Source organism: Ochotona princeps, chromosome 7 (genome assembly GCF_030435755.1).
Source record: "Ochotona princeps isolate mOchPri1 chromosome 7, mOchPri1.hap1, whole genome shotgun sequence".
NCBI lineage: Eukaryota > Metazoa > Chordata > Mammalia > Lagomorpha > Ochotonidae > Ochotona > Ochotona princeps.
In genome coordinates, this window is record NC_080838.1 from 62797448 (window position 1) to 62809701 (window position 12254).

General features: G+C 36.8%; 1 protein-coding gene across 1 annotated transcript in view; it reads left to right on the forward strand.

Annotated features, from left to right (window-relative positions):
* The window catches only part of PRKG2 (protein kinase cGMP-dependent 2), a 95357-nt gene extending 86316 nt beyond the window's left edge, over positions 1-9041 (forward strand). The window contains exons 17-19 of the mRNA XM_004590610.2: positions 726-788; positions 6808-6874; positions 8756-9041. Coding sequence (XP_004590667.2) covers positions 726-788; positions 6808-6874; positions 8756-8851 — 226 coding nt within the window. The 3' untranslated portion in view covers positions 8852-9041. The remainder of the gene's footprint in view (positions 1-725; positions 789-6807; positions 6875-8755) is intronic.
* Positions 9042-12254: the final 3213 nt, after the last annotated feature.

The window sequence follows — 12254 nt, forward strand, 5'->3', positions numbered from 1 at the left end:
GTGCAGGATGTCTTTGGGAATCATGTCTATCTATTATAGAGAAAAACAGAGCCACAAACTATGGATTAAAAAGTAGGTAATACATTTGCAAGTTTACTGTCATGAGAGAAAAATCAGCGGTACTAATAAAGTGTTATGTGTCCTTGTCCAATGTTCATTTTAAAAGGAATACTCTTTAAAAGAACCCAAAATTTGTACTAACAACTAAAAATAATTTATCAGAGAAAAGGAGACATCTAAATTATGTTGTTTAAAATTTATTTTAGTGAATTCTTTCTATATTTAAACTTTTTTTAAAAAGTATTACAAAATTAATTGAAACCTAACTGCGTGTAGCCAGTAGAAACTCCAGAATGCTTCCTGGATTCCAGCTAAGATGCTAACGATCCTGTAAGATGTTCCCTGGTTTTCCCAGGTGGGCTGGGAAGGTAGCATCCTCCTGTGCATCTGGGCTTTGGGTGTTTATTCACAGATTATTTAAATGACTAGCTCATATAAGGACGTGTGTGTGTGTGTGTATACTTCCAAACTCTAGTTCACTTGTGTTCCCACTCCTTGCAAGGAACACACTGTGCCATTTCCAATTCTGTATATTCAGATACAGATCTATAGTGGGAGTCTTATGAATATTGTTTGAATGAATGAATGAAAGAACCAAATGCAAATTTTAGTGTCTAATTCATTTAGGTGTAGTTACAAAAACTCTCTTAAAACTATTATTTCAGGCAAAACCCAACAGAAAGACTGGGGAATCTGAAGAATGGAATCAATGATATTAAAAAACACAGGTACGTAGGTATGTTTTTGTCTAGAAAAACATAGAAGCGTATACAAACTTTTGTATTCCTGGTAGTTTCTCTCAGTAAGCAAATCTCTCTGCAGGTTTTATTTATTTATTTATTTTTCTTTCTGTGCCTTTCTGTCTTCCTAGATGTGATGACAGCAATTTGTTCACAAAGTGCCTTTTGTAATGCTAGACCTTTATAGATAAAATTAGAAACCACGTTCCAAAATCACATCTTAAAGTTATTATAACATAATTTTTATTCACTATGATCTTTATTGTTAGCTGTTAATATCAAATTGGATTCTGTAAGACTAAGTTGAAATGGACATTTTAATTTGTATATAAATTAGGATCGGTGGTCGGTATCAATTTCAAGAGATTGGATCAGCTAAATCAGTTATTAAATAGTGCCAGGCTAAGTCTTGCATTATATAAAATATTTTCATTTTGCTTACAATTTGTGGATTTAAAACTGTCACTTTCAATATATGTGTACTACAGAAAATAAATTTGATAGCTTTTTTTGGAAGCCATTTGAAACATTGATGTAATAATTTTTAGAAATGAAAATATCCCTCAGTATTTCATCCCAGATCAATATTTTCATTGATGAATTAGGATAGTATAAACCAAATAGGAAAATAAAGAAGAAATGTGGCTGCTGAATAAAATTGCTATTAATTTTCTTTAAAAGCAGTGGCTTAGCTTTAAAAATAAAGGATTCCTGCACTGCTCTGCGTGTTCAAGAACTTAAAATACAGCTGTGTATTACATGTTGTAAACTCATATTGAGTTCTGCCTTCAGGGTGTGTTAGAAAGAAAGGCGTCGGGGAGGGAAATTAGAAGGAAGGGAGAGTTAAAGACAGACTCGCACGGTGGATTTTACAGGCATAAAATTCTTTTGTATTTTTAATGTTCATTGTCGTCATCTTTTTTATTGCCCCCAGTCATAAAGCTCATTACTGTCTTAAATTCCATTTTATCTTTTTCTGACCTGACTTGCTTGTATCATGGTCTTTCTTCTTCCTGTAAAAGGACACATAAACACACCATGCATATTGTGGAAATAAGGATCCCATCAATGAGTCACTTTTCCAATTTATGTCCCTGTTCCTTCATTTAAGATTATGTTTGTCTCTGGGGTTGTAGGGAAATAGAAATGAAAGAATTACTAATGGGCCCCAGCTTCATCTTTTATTTCTTATTACCTGAGGCTCGTTTGAATGTAGCTGTCATATTGTGATGCATACATAAATTGATGCTAAAAGATTTTCTCACCTCTGCATGGTCATAAAGAATTTTTAATTTCCTTCCATTGGTTCTCCTGTTGTTAGTCATAAGCCAGCCTGTCTCTGCAAGGCGTTGCAGAACCTAGCTGCAGACTTTAGAGCAGGTTTGATTATGAACAAGCATCTTTCAAAGGTGAAATTCATATGTCTAATAGACATATTTTTAAAAATGGTCAGGATCACTAGCCATCAGAGAAATGCCAATTAAAACCACAATGAGGTTTAGTCTCACTTCAGCTAGAAAGGTTATCATCCAAAAAGGGTGGGGACGTGGGGAGGAAAGGGACCCTAATTCACTGTTGGTGGGAATGTAAGCTATTACAGCCATCGTGGAAGATAGTATGGATACTCCTCAGAAACCTGAAAACAGATCTACCATTGATCCAGCCACTGCACTCCTGGGAATTCACCCAAAGGAAATACAGTCAACTTAGGAGACTTACCTATACCCTTACGTATATACTATCTCAACTCATAAGCTAATATATAAAATCAATCCACCTTTCCATCAACTGATGACTAGATAAATAAGTTATATGCACACACATGTGTATGTATATATATACATATATATATATACATGTATACTATGTATATATATACTATGTATACTATGTATATATATAGGAATATATATATATAGGAATATTCAAAAAACAATGGAATAAAACAGCCACCAAGAAGAATGATACCCTGCCTTTTGCAACAAGACAGATGCAACTGGAGACCATTATGCTAAGTAAAGTAAGCCAGTCCAAAACAGCAAATATGTTTTCGCTGATATTTGGTAACTAATGCACAGAGTTCTATATCATGGAACTGACATTTTAAGATTTGATTATTCACAGCTCTTGGCTACACTCTTGAGGAACAATGTTTTGTTTTACTTTTTCTTGATATTTGTTGAATTTTTTAATGGGGTATTGTGCCTCTTGCTTGTAAAGGGAAATGAAAGTAGATCATTGTAAAAGCTAAAAGAAAAAAGAAATAAGGAAGGAGAGTGGATAGGGAATGCAGGTAGGAAGGAGGGTGGAGTGGGAAGTACCACTCTGCTCTTACATTTGTATTATGAAATACATGAAATTAATTCACCATATGTAAATAAAATAATTTGAAAAAAATGTATCTTGTTTACCTAGTGCCTTTGACTGAGCTTGGAGACATCCAAACCTTTATTTCATTCAGATTTCACGGTGCTTGTGAAGCTCAAAGAGAGGAGTCTGTGATTTCAGAACAGTAAACCTTTCTCTGCCTTCAAATAGATAAGTTTTTAAGAAGCCAATAATGTTTATAGAATTCCTAATAAGATTGCCTTTGGTATTAAAAACTTCTTTCTAAAGTTGCCATCACATCTTCCTATAAAGCAATGCTGAACTTGATATTTGAAAACAAAACAGTTCAGAATATTATATGCGTCGATTCATTCTATGTTAAATCATAATGACTGAAAGTAGTGACAGAGCTCCTCCTACTCTTATTTGCAAACTAATTCAAGGTGAAGTCCCAGTTGTGTCTCCCCACACCTGTAGTAGAAACTGTGTGAAGGATCTTTCCTGAGAGCAAGAGGAATAATTTGTTTCCAGTATTGTAATATTACCTTAAGAATTTCTGAGCTTTCAAGGATAGCCTTTATTAGTCTTCCACAAAGGAGAAAGTTATGTATCATTGCTGTTAATATTTCTTTGTAGACTGCTTTTCACGCTGGCTCTTGCATTGCTTACATGTGGTGTCAGAGACTGAATGTTGAATGAATGGCAACTCTTATTAAGTAAATACTGCCATAGGTCAGATTGTGACAGGTGAAAAAATCACAGGCCCTGTGATTCAATGATGTAAAGTAATTGTTGTTATTGTTTGTAGAGTGCCTTTTGGGCAGACAGCATTCTAAGACATGTTAAAAGGTACTGCTGCTGCTTTTAGTGGCTCAAAACTAACTGTGTAGAAATCCTTACACTTGGAGCCTTACTTTCTGTGCGGTTGTGATGGGTATGTGTTGGAGGGGACTTCTGAGGTTTCCGAGCAAAGGCAGAGGGGGGAGATACGGCAGCTGGGGTGGTGGTCTGACACTTCTTGACTGAAGTTTTAGCAGCTTCCATTGAAATACCACTTGGTGTGAAAGATGGCATAGGAAATGAATTGTATCAGAGCACGCACCTTGTGTTTTCAGTAGCTGTTCCTAAGCTTAGACCTGTAAAAGGAAACCCAGTGAAAGATTGAGTTGACACCAATTCTGGAAGCGAGAAGAGACAGAGAAATGGAGAAGAGAAAGAAAGAACATGACAGGCTTACAGAAGGAAGAGCATGACAGGCTCTCAGATCCTCCCTGCCTTCACATAGACACCCCACCATCATCCTGTCCCATCCCAGATGCAGAACTTGTCCGTACAACAATGTCTTTAAGACTAGAGAGCATAATTTCCCAGGAATGTTTTAATGGCTTCCCATCACAAAATAAAATTCCTGATTCCCACATGTCCTGTGAAATCCTGAATGAACTGTCCTCTGGCTGCCTCTCAGACTTCGTTTCCACCCGAGATCATGTGCATTCACACCACTTTTGCGTGTTCCTCTCACCTTCTGCCATGTGGAACACCTTTGCCACAGATCTTCCCCTTTCTGGCCTGAACTCAGATAACACTTCTTTAAAAAGTTGCTTCTTTCGGGCCCGGCGGCGTGGCCTAGCGGCTAAAGTCCTCGCCTTGAAAGCCCCGGGATCCCATATGGGCGCCGGTTCTAATCCCGGAAGCTCCACTTCCCATCCAGCTCCCTGCTTGTGGCCTGGGAAAGCAGTTGAGGACGGCCCAATGCTTTGGGACCCTGCACCCGCGTGGGAAACCTGGAAGAGGTTCCAGGTTCCCGGCTTCGGATCGGCGCGCATCGGCCCGTTGCGGCTCACTTGGGGAGTGAATCATCGGACGGAAGATCTTCCTCTCTGTCTCTCCTCTGTATATATCTGGCTGTAATAAAATGAATAAATCTTTAAAAAAAAAAAAAGTTGCTTCTTTCAACCATTCCTTACGTGTGTGTTCAGCTTTGCTTTTATAGGACTGACTAGTATTTGAAATGACGTGTTTGTATTACTACTTTTTTTTTTTGGTCCAACTGAGATAAAGACATCTTAAGTGTAGGATCATTATAATTTTTTCATGCCTGGGCTCAAGTTGAATTGGTATAAAGATTGGTTGGTTGGTTGAACGAGTTTTCCTCAATGTCCCCAGTGGATCATATCTAAGGATATGGAATGTTATTACTCTGTGAATTTCGTCAGATTTTGAAAGATAGTGCTCAAGAGAAATGGGGTCTCTTGACTTCTGGTGGAGTTTTTAGCACCTTAAATTAAACATACATACTAAATAGCAGATAAGCCTTGAATATTCACAATAAGCAAATAACAATGAAAGAAGCTTAGTCATCTATTTCCACAGATTATTGTGAAAGTCTCCAAAGGACATAGATGACTTTCTTCATTCTGTAAAGTGGAGGTTCTTTGAATTTGTCATGCTCTGGATGCAGATACATTTTGAAGGTACTATTGAGAGGATTTTCCTATGCAATGAGGTAGGATGTGAGAGAATACTTCACTGTCTTGAGTTTAAGAAACTAGAAGGTTGAAGAAAGTTTGTTGGACAAAATTTGAAGCTGACAAATACTTGATGCCTCTTGCTCGTGCTGGTGGCAGATGATGACTAGTTGTCACAGATATGTACCTGTAAATTAGTGGGGAGGTCTTGGCTAGAAACAGACATAAAACCTGAAGACTAAATATGATTACCCAAAAAGTGGAAGTAGTTGAAACAGGACCTAAGGATGGAACCTTGAACTATGCAAACCTCATTAGAAAAGAGCAGTAGCCAATGAGTAAAGTTTTCAATAAAAACGAAGAAACCTGGACAATTTGTTAATAAAACCAAACCAAGAAAATGTTTCAGAAATAAGTCTGAAGACCTGTTGGAAATGGAAGTGGTACATCAAGTAAAGTGAGGACTTAGTATTGAGGTGATTCTATGGACTGGAGCATATGAAATCTGAGGGTAAAGTGTCATCAAGACAAAACTAAGTAGATGAAGTCATTAGATAGCTCAGGTAGTTTTCTTCTAATGGGAAGGAGTGAGATTGTAGGGAAACTCAGGACAAGGGAGGGTGTTTTGTTGTTGGAAGAAAATAAGTGTTTCTATGTTGATGGGTTGATCCAGTAGGGAAGACCCTGAAGATTCAGAAACAAGGACTATAGGAATATTTTTTTGCATAAAGAGAGTTAATGTAATAAAATATACAGTACAGAAATTGATCCTAGATAGTAGCCAGGGAAATTGGTTCATTATGTGGAGAGAAGTTCACTCACAGATGTGGGTAGGTGATCACGGATGCTGATTGGAGATTATGAAAAATTTTGTTTTGCTTAAGTTATCTCAAAGAAATAGGAGGTCAAATCATCTTTGTAGTTGAATGTTGAAAGGGAACTCTGGAAGTCTAGAGAGAGGGGACAGAGAATGAATTAATTAAGGGAGTTTGGTAGAAAAATCCATAATCAGCTGCTTTAAATATTCACATGAGGTAGTAGGCATGGAGTTAATGTGAGAACAGACAACCAAGATGACTGTTTTCCTCTGGTGACTTGCAGCTGCACTGTTGCAGGCAGGGAGTGTGCTGTACATTTAAGTGACAGGTTATTCAACATAATAATATTTCATGAGGCAAGTAATTTGTCTCTATATTTTTCCAATTTCTCAGGTGGTTAAATGGCTTTAATTGGGAGGGACTGAAAGCAAGGAATCTTCCCTCACCCTTACGAAGAGAGGTAAGGTATTGACTATTTCACTCTGTTGAATCTGTGGAAGAGTGGGATTTGTTCTGATCAGTTGATTTTAGGGAGTGCCACATGCATGTCTATAGACACAAATAATTTTAGGTGGCTTGAAACAGGTTTTTTTTAACTAAGACAAACTGTCATAAGAATTACTATTGCAGGGGTTAAATAACATTATCTGTTTAATGGGTATTAGCTCACCTGTCAGGAACCTACTATATGTCATTGCCACCAAAGTCTCAGAATAGTTAGTGTTGATCAGGTTGACAGATAACTCCAGAAATAAAATGTGAACTACATACAAGAGAACTCAGAAAGTTCATGCTGGTGCAAACATCATGCTGGTGCAAACAAATAAACAAAAAAAACCAAGATCTGTGCATTTTTAAAAAGAACTTTTTGAAGATCACGCCTACAAAGTTTAAAAAAATGTTTTATTTATTTATTTGAAAATCAGAATTAGAGAGATGGGCAGCCAGAGAGAGTGAGAGATCTTCCATCCACTGGTTCACCCCCCAGATGATAACAATGACAAGGACTATTCTGGCCAAAGCCAGGAACCAGGAAATTCATTTGGGTCTCCACAAAACCTGCTCCTCCTACATAATGCTAAATTTTCCACTAACTGTATTTTTAAAAAGGTAAAAATATATGAGTAAAATTAAATCCTTTAATGCTGGAGTCATGTCATTAACAGGGTCATTGATACATGAGCTGTCTCTTGTTGGGGGTTCTGACTACTTCACATAGATCAGTTAGCTTTGAGAAAATTTAAAAAATTTTAATAAAGCAGAAAAAAGATTCTGGTAAGTTTGGGGTTTTTTTTGGTATTTGCTTTTCAATATTTTTCATTCCAAAAAATGACATAATTTTTGTCACCTTTTTCTTTTTATTATTTTTGCAAAATACTCCTCATGTTAAGTAGCTCCTTTCAAATGTAATCTAGTGAACAAATACTTTTAGTTCTTTTTTTTAGAAAAAATTCAATTTGGGAAGAGTGCCATAGCTAAAATTCAATTTGGGGCGAGTGCCACAGGCTAATCTCCTTTTTGCAACACTGGCATCTCATATAGGTGCCAATTTGTGTCCTGGCTGCTCCACTTCCTATCCAGCTCCCTGCTTGTAGCCTGGGAAAGCAGCAGAGGATAGCCCAAAGCCTTGGGACCCTGCACACATGTGGGAGACCTGGAGGAAGCTCCTGGCTTCAGATTGACTCAGCTCTGGCCTTTGTGGTCATTTGGGGAGTGAACCAATTGCTAAATATTTCTCTCTCTGTCTGTCTCTCCTCTCTGTAAATATGCCTTTCAGATAAAAACTTAATATGTCTATTAAAATTTTATTTTATGTCGTGGACAAATTTTATGTATTCTGCATGCACAGATTTAGCAGCATGCTGGTCCACCCCATTTTTCCTCCCCCTTACACTCCCACACTCTTTTCTCCTTTCTTATTTCTTTCCATATTTATAACATATTTTCAACTTATTTTACAATCGTACACTCTACCTCCTACTAAGCAAAGGATTTTTTTTAAAAAAGCTAAGTATGAAAAATCAGTATTCTTCAAGAGATAGATAAGGATTGTAACAATAATCAAATCTCAATGTGTCAATTTCCCTCATATAATTACATTTCTTGTCACCACAAATCAGGGAAAGTATAAGATATTATACTGGCTTAGTCAATAAACATAATCGTTGCAAAAGGGACAGCTTATAAGGCAGATCACAGGGTGATAATTGGTCGTTTTCCCCTTTCATGAGCTACAAGTGGTTGCCGTGTGAAACCAGTGCTCAGACAAGGCAGAACCCAGCTATGGCAGCATGCAGAGTCAGCATTCTCGTCACTTACGTTTCAATCCTTTCTGTGTTAGCTCAGTGGACCCATTGATCACAGCTACTTTGACAAGTATCCTCCAGAAAAGGGAGTACCTCCGGATGAACTCTCAGGCTGGGATAAAGACTTTTAACAGAAGAAGGCATCATGACTGCCTAACACCACATAAGAAGACTCAACGGATCAATGCCCAACCCTGCTTATTTTTCTTTTCAGAGCATTTGCAGTGTACTTTGAAAGAACATTATGGGGAAGAGATCTTTGCATAGGGAATTGGGCATGTTGGTAGGGATGTGGTTCTGACCTATAATGTCTCATTTAGATGCTGGGAATTTTTTGTGTATTTCATTCTCTGTTCTTGAAGGCTATTCCATTCACCTTTTCACAGCCAGACCCGTAGTTGGTGGAGAAGTATAATCTTCTCCGTAATCTTTTGCTTTAGCCCAATATTACTCTTTTCCTTTTGGTCCTGATAGGGTTTGAAAGTAGTCTTGCCTTTGAACTGCTAAGTCCTGCAAGTAGGGAGAAAAATGAGAGAGCGATTTGGAAGATTTCTCTAGATCCAAACGGCTCCACTTAGATACTGACATCTCAAAACTGTGGTTTGTGGAAATCATGGTTATCAGTACAAGTCCTTGATTTCCATCTGCATTCGGCCCAGGAAAACATTAATGTGCTTCATATACCTGAGAAATGGCAAATTTGAGCATCAGTCCATAGCATCTCATCCTAAAGTAAACAAGTCAATTAATCCAACCATATAATTATGTTCTATTGGGGAACTTAAAAAAATAAGCAAAAGGTTTGTTTTCTTTCTCCTATGACAAGCTATGATACTACTGAGATATCTTGTTCAATATGATTGTAAGGTCTGGTTAAATCATGCGCCTTCGGAAGAGTTTTACTGTCTATTTTAAAATGTCTTTCCAGTCAAAGTAAAAAATAAGTGGGAACACAAATGTAAAGACTTTCCCTTGCCATTACATATAGAAGAGAATGAATTTTAATGGGTAAAGTTGGTGACACCTTGAAAGCCAGAAATGTTTTGGTCAATTCTGTGATTACTGCTATTGTTAAACAAACATAAAAAGAGAATGCAAATCAAAGCGCAAGTTAAGTTTTAATGCAAAGCTGTTTGGGACATGCTGGTGCACTGTGATCACCATTGAGCTGTGAATGCTAAAGACACTGGAGTCACAGATACGTTTGTCATTTTAAACTGTTATGGCAAGCAAACCAGCCAGAGAAGTGGTGAGTTTCAAAAGTAAAGACCTTGCAGTATCAGCCCTCCTCCCTGCAGTCTTCTAAAAAATCAACAGGAGATCCTCAATAGTGTTGGAACCCAGCCTGAAGAACTGCACTAGGAAAGTATCTACTCTTTGTTGACCAGGAGCATTTCCTTATCTAATTTCAGAATGAGTGGTAGCAAAACTTTCTCCATTATTTCCCTCAGGCAGAGTGAAATTAATGCAGAGGTTCATGCGCTATTCATGCTTCTGGCTACAGTTTTGTAACCTGTTGTTCTGTGTGCAAAGCAGCCTCTACTGGGTTTCCACCTATAATTTTACCATGCAGGAAAAGTTAGATACACATTCCCAGGAAAGTTAAATGAGATAAGGGAGGCTCAAACAAGGAGGTGCATCATTCACAAGTTGAATTTTCATATTTAGAATCCATTTGCTGAACCAAAGAGCTTTTGTTGCCTGGAGTAATATTTTTAAAGATTAAGCACTGTACATAGTAGAATCATTTTTAATAGAATTAACATAACCTGCTTCAAGGATTTCTAAGAATTTTTAAGGATTTTTATTTGCATTTGGTTTATTTGTATTGTTTTTTCCATGTATATATTTTAAAATTACCAACCTATATTGGTAGCAAATATATGTGTTGGAATGATATTAGAAATGTACAGTTATAATAGAAATGCTATTTTCAGAGGAGCTTAATAATTATAAGTTTTAAAACTACATTTAGGTCCCGGCAAGGTATCCTAGAGGCTAAAGTCCTCACCTTGCTCATGCCAAACTCCCATTTGGACGCGGATTTGTATCCCGGAGGCCTCACTTCCCTCCCATCCAGCTCCCTGCTGGTGGTCTGGGAAAGCAGTCAAGACAGCCTGAACCCTGGGACCCTGCACGTGCATGGGACACCCGGAAGAAGCTCCTGGCTCCTGGCTTCAGATCGGCTCAGCTCTGGCCATTGCGGCCACTTGGGAAGTGAATCAGAGGACAGGAGATCTTCTCTGTCTCTCCTCCTCTATCTGTATCTGACTTTCTAATAAAAATAAATAAATCTTCAACAAAACAAAATATATAGAAATAAAAACCAATTTAAGGTAATGCAGGTTTATTTTGCCTATGATTGGTTGTATCAATGTATGATTGTCACATAGGAATTTTTTGTGTGTGTCTGTTCAAGTACTTTATGAAGATGAGTAAATGAGAGAGAGATTAAATCATTATAAAATCCCAACTCTATCTGTGTGACATTGGGAAATTTCCTGGCCTTTTTGAGTAAAAGCTTTTCTATCTATAGTTGAATTTATAACAGAGTAGCACCAGTTTTAGAGACATGTGTTGAGAATTATATATAATATGTAGAGTCATTTGCCTGATATCTGCATAGTAATTAATGCTGCACAGATGAGAGTTACGGTTAAGATTAAAGGGGCCTTAATAACCATCATTTGTTAAAACTTTATGTATTAATGTTATCTGTATGTAGAACTGTACTAATTAAATCCAATGTTTGTCTTTCTTTTTTTAAAAAATAAGTAAAAAGTGTTGGCCAAACTTGGGGGTTAATGTCAACAAAATGAGGTTTTTAATTAGGATAACATAAATTTACTTACTGTGACTTAAGGAGATACACACAAATATGGAGAACTATTCCCAAATGTACAGCCTCAAATATTCCTGATCATTGTCATTCTTAATCTCTTTTCTAAGGAATAAAGTTAATTTTTCATTCTCAAGCTTCTTCAATGTGGGCTCAAAATTTCATAATTGTAATGTCTTAATATTTTCAAAATATTAAGATGTCTGGAAGGAGCATAGGAAGGGAATATGATAGTAAAAGATAATATTTGGAGTCAGGAAAAATATGTTTGAACTCTAGTTCTGACCAGACTCCCCTGACCTTGAACCTTATATCATGCCTTCAATCATTTGTAACATTGTGATACACACTTTAAAAACCTGAAACTTTGGACCAAACTATTATTTCTAATAGATTGCTAATAATAATTTAGAAATAAATATCTGTATGTATTTCTTTGGACATCATATTAATCCCTGTTCTTTGTTGCCAGAAATTATAGTAGAAATATTATGTATGTGGTCTCATTCACACAAGATTCAATGATATTTATAAACATGCTGCCTACTGATTGCATTCAAAGTGAAACATTGGCCTCAAGTATGTATTTCATTTATAGTTTGGCTGAGATTGTGTTACATAACCTTAAAACAATTTACTTCGAAACTTAGTCACTGAAAACAGCCATTCTGTTATTTTCCAAGATTCTGTGGGAT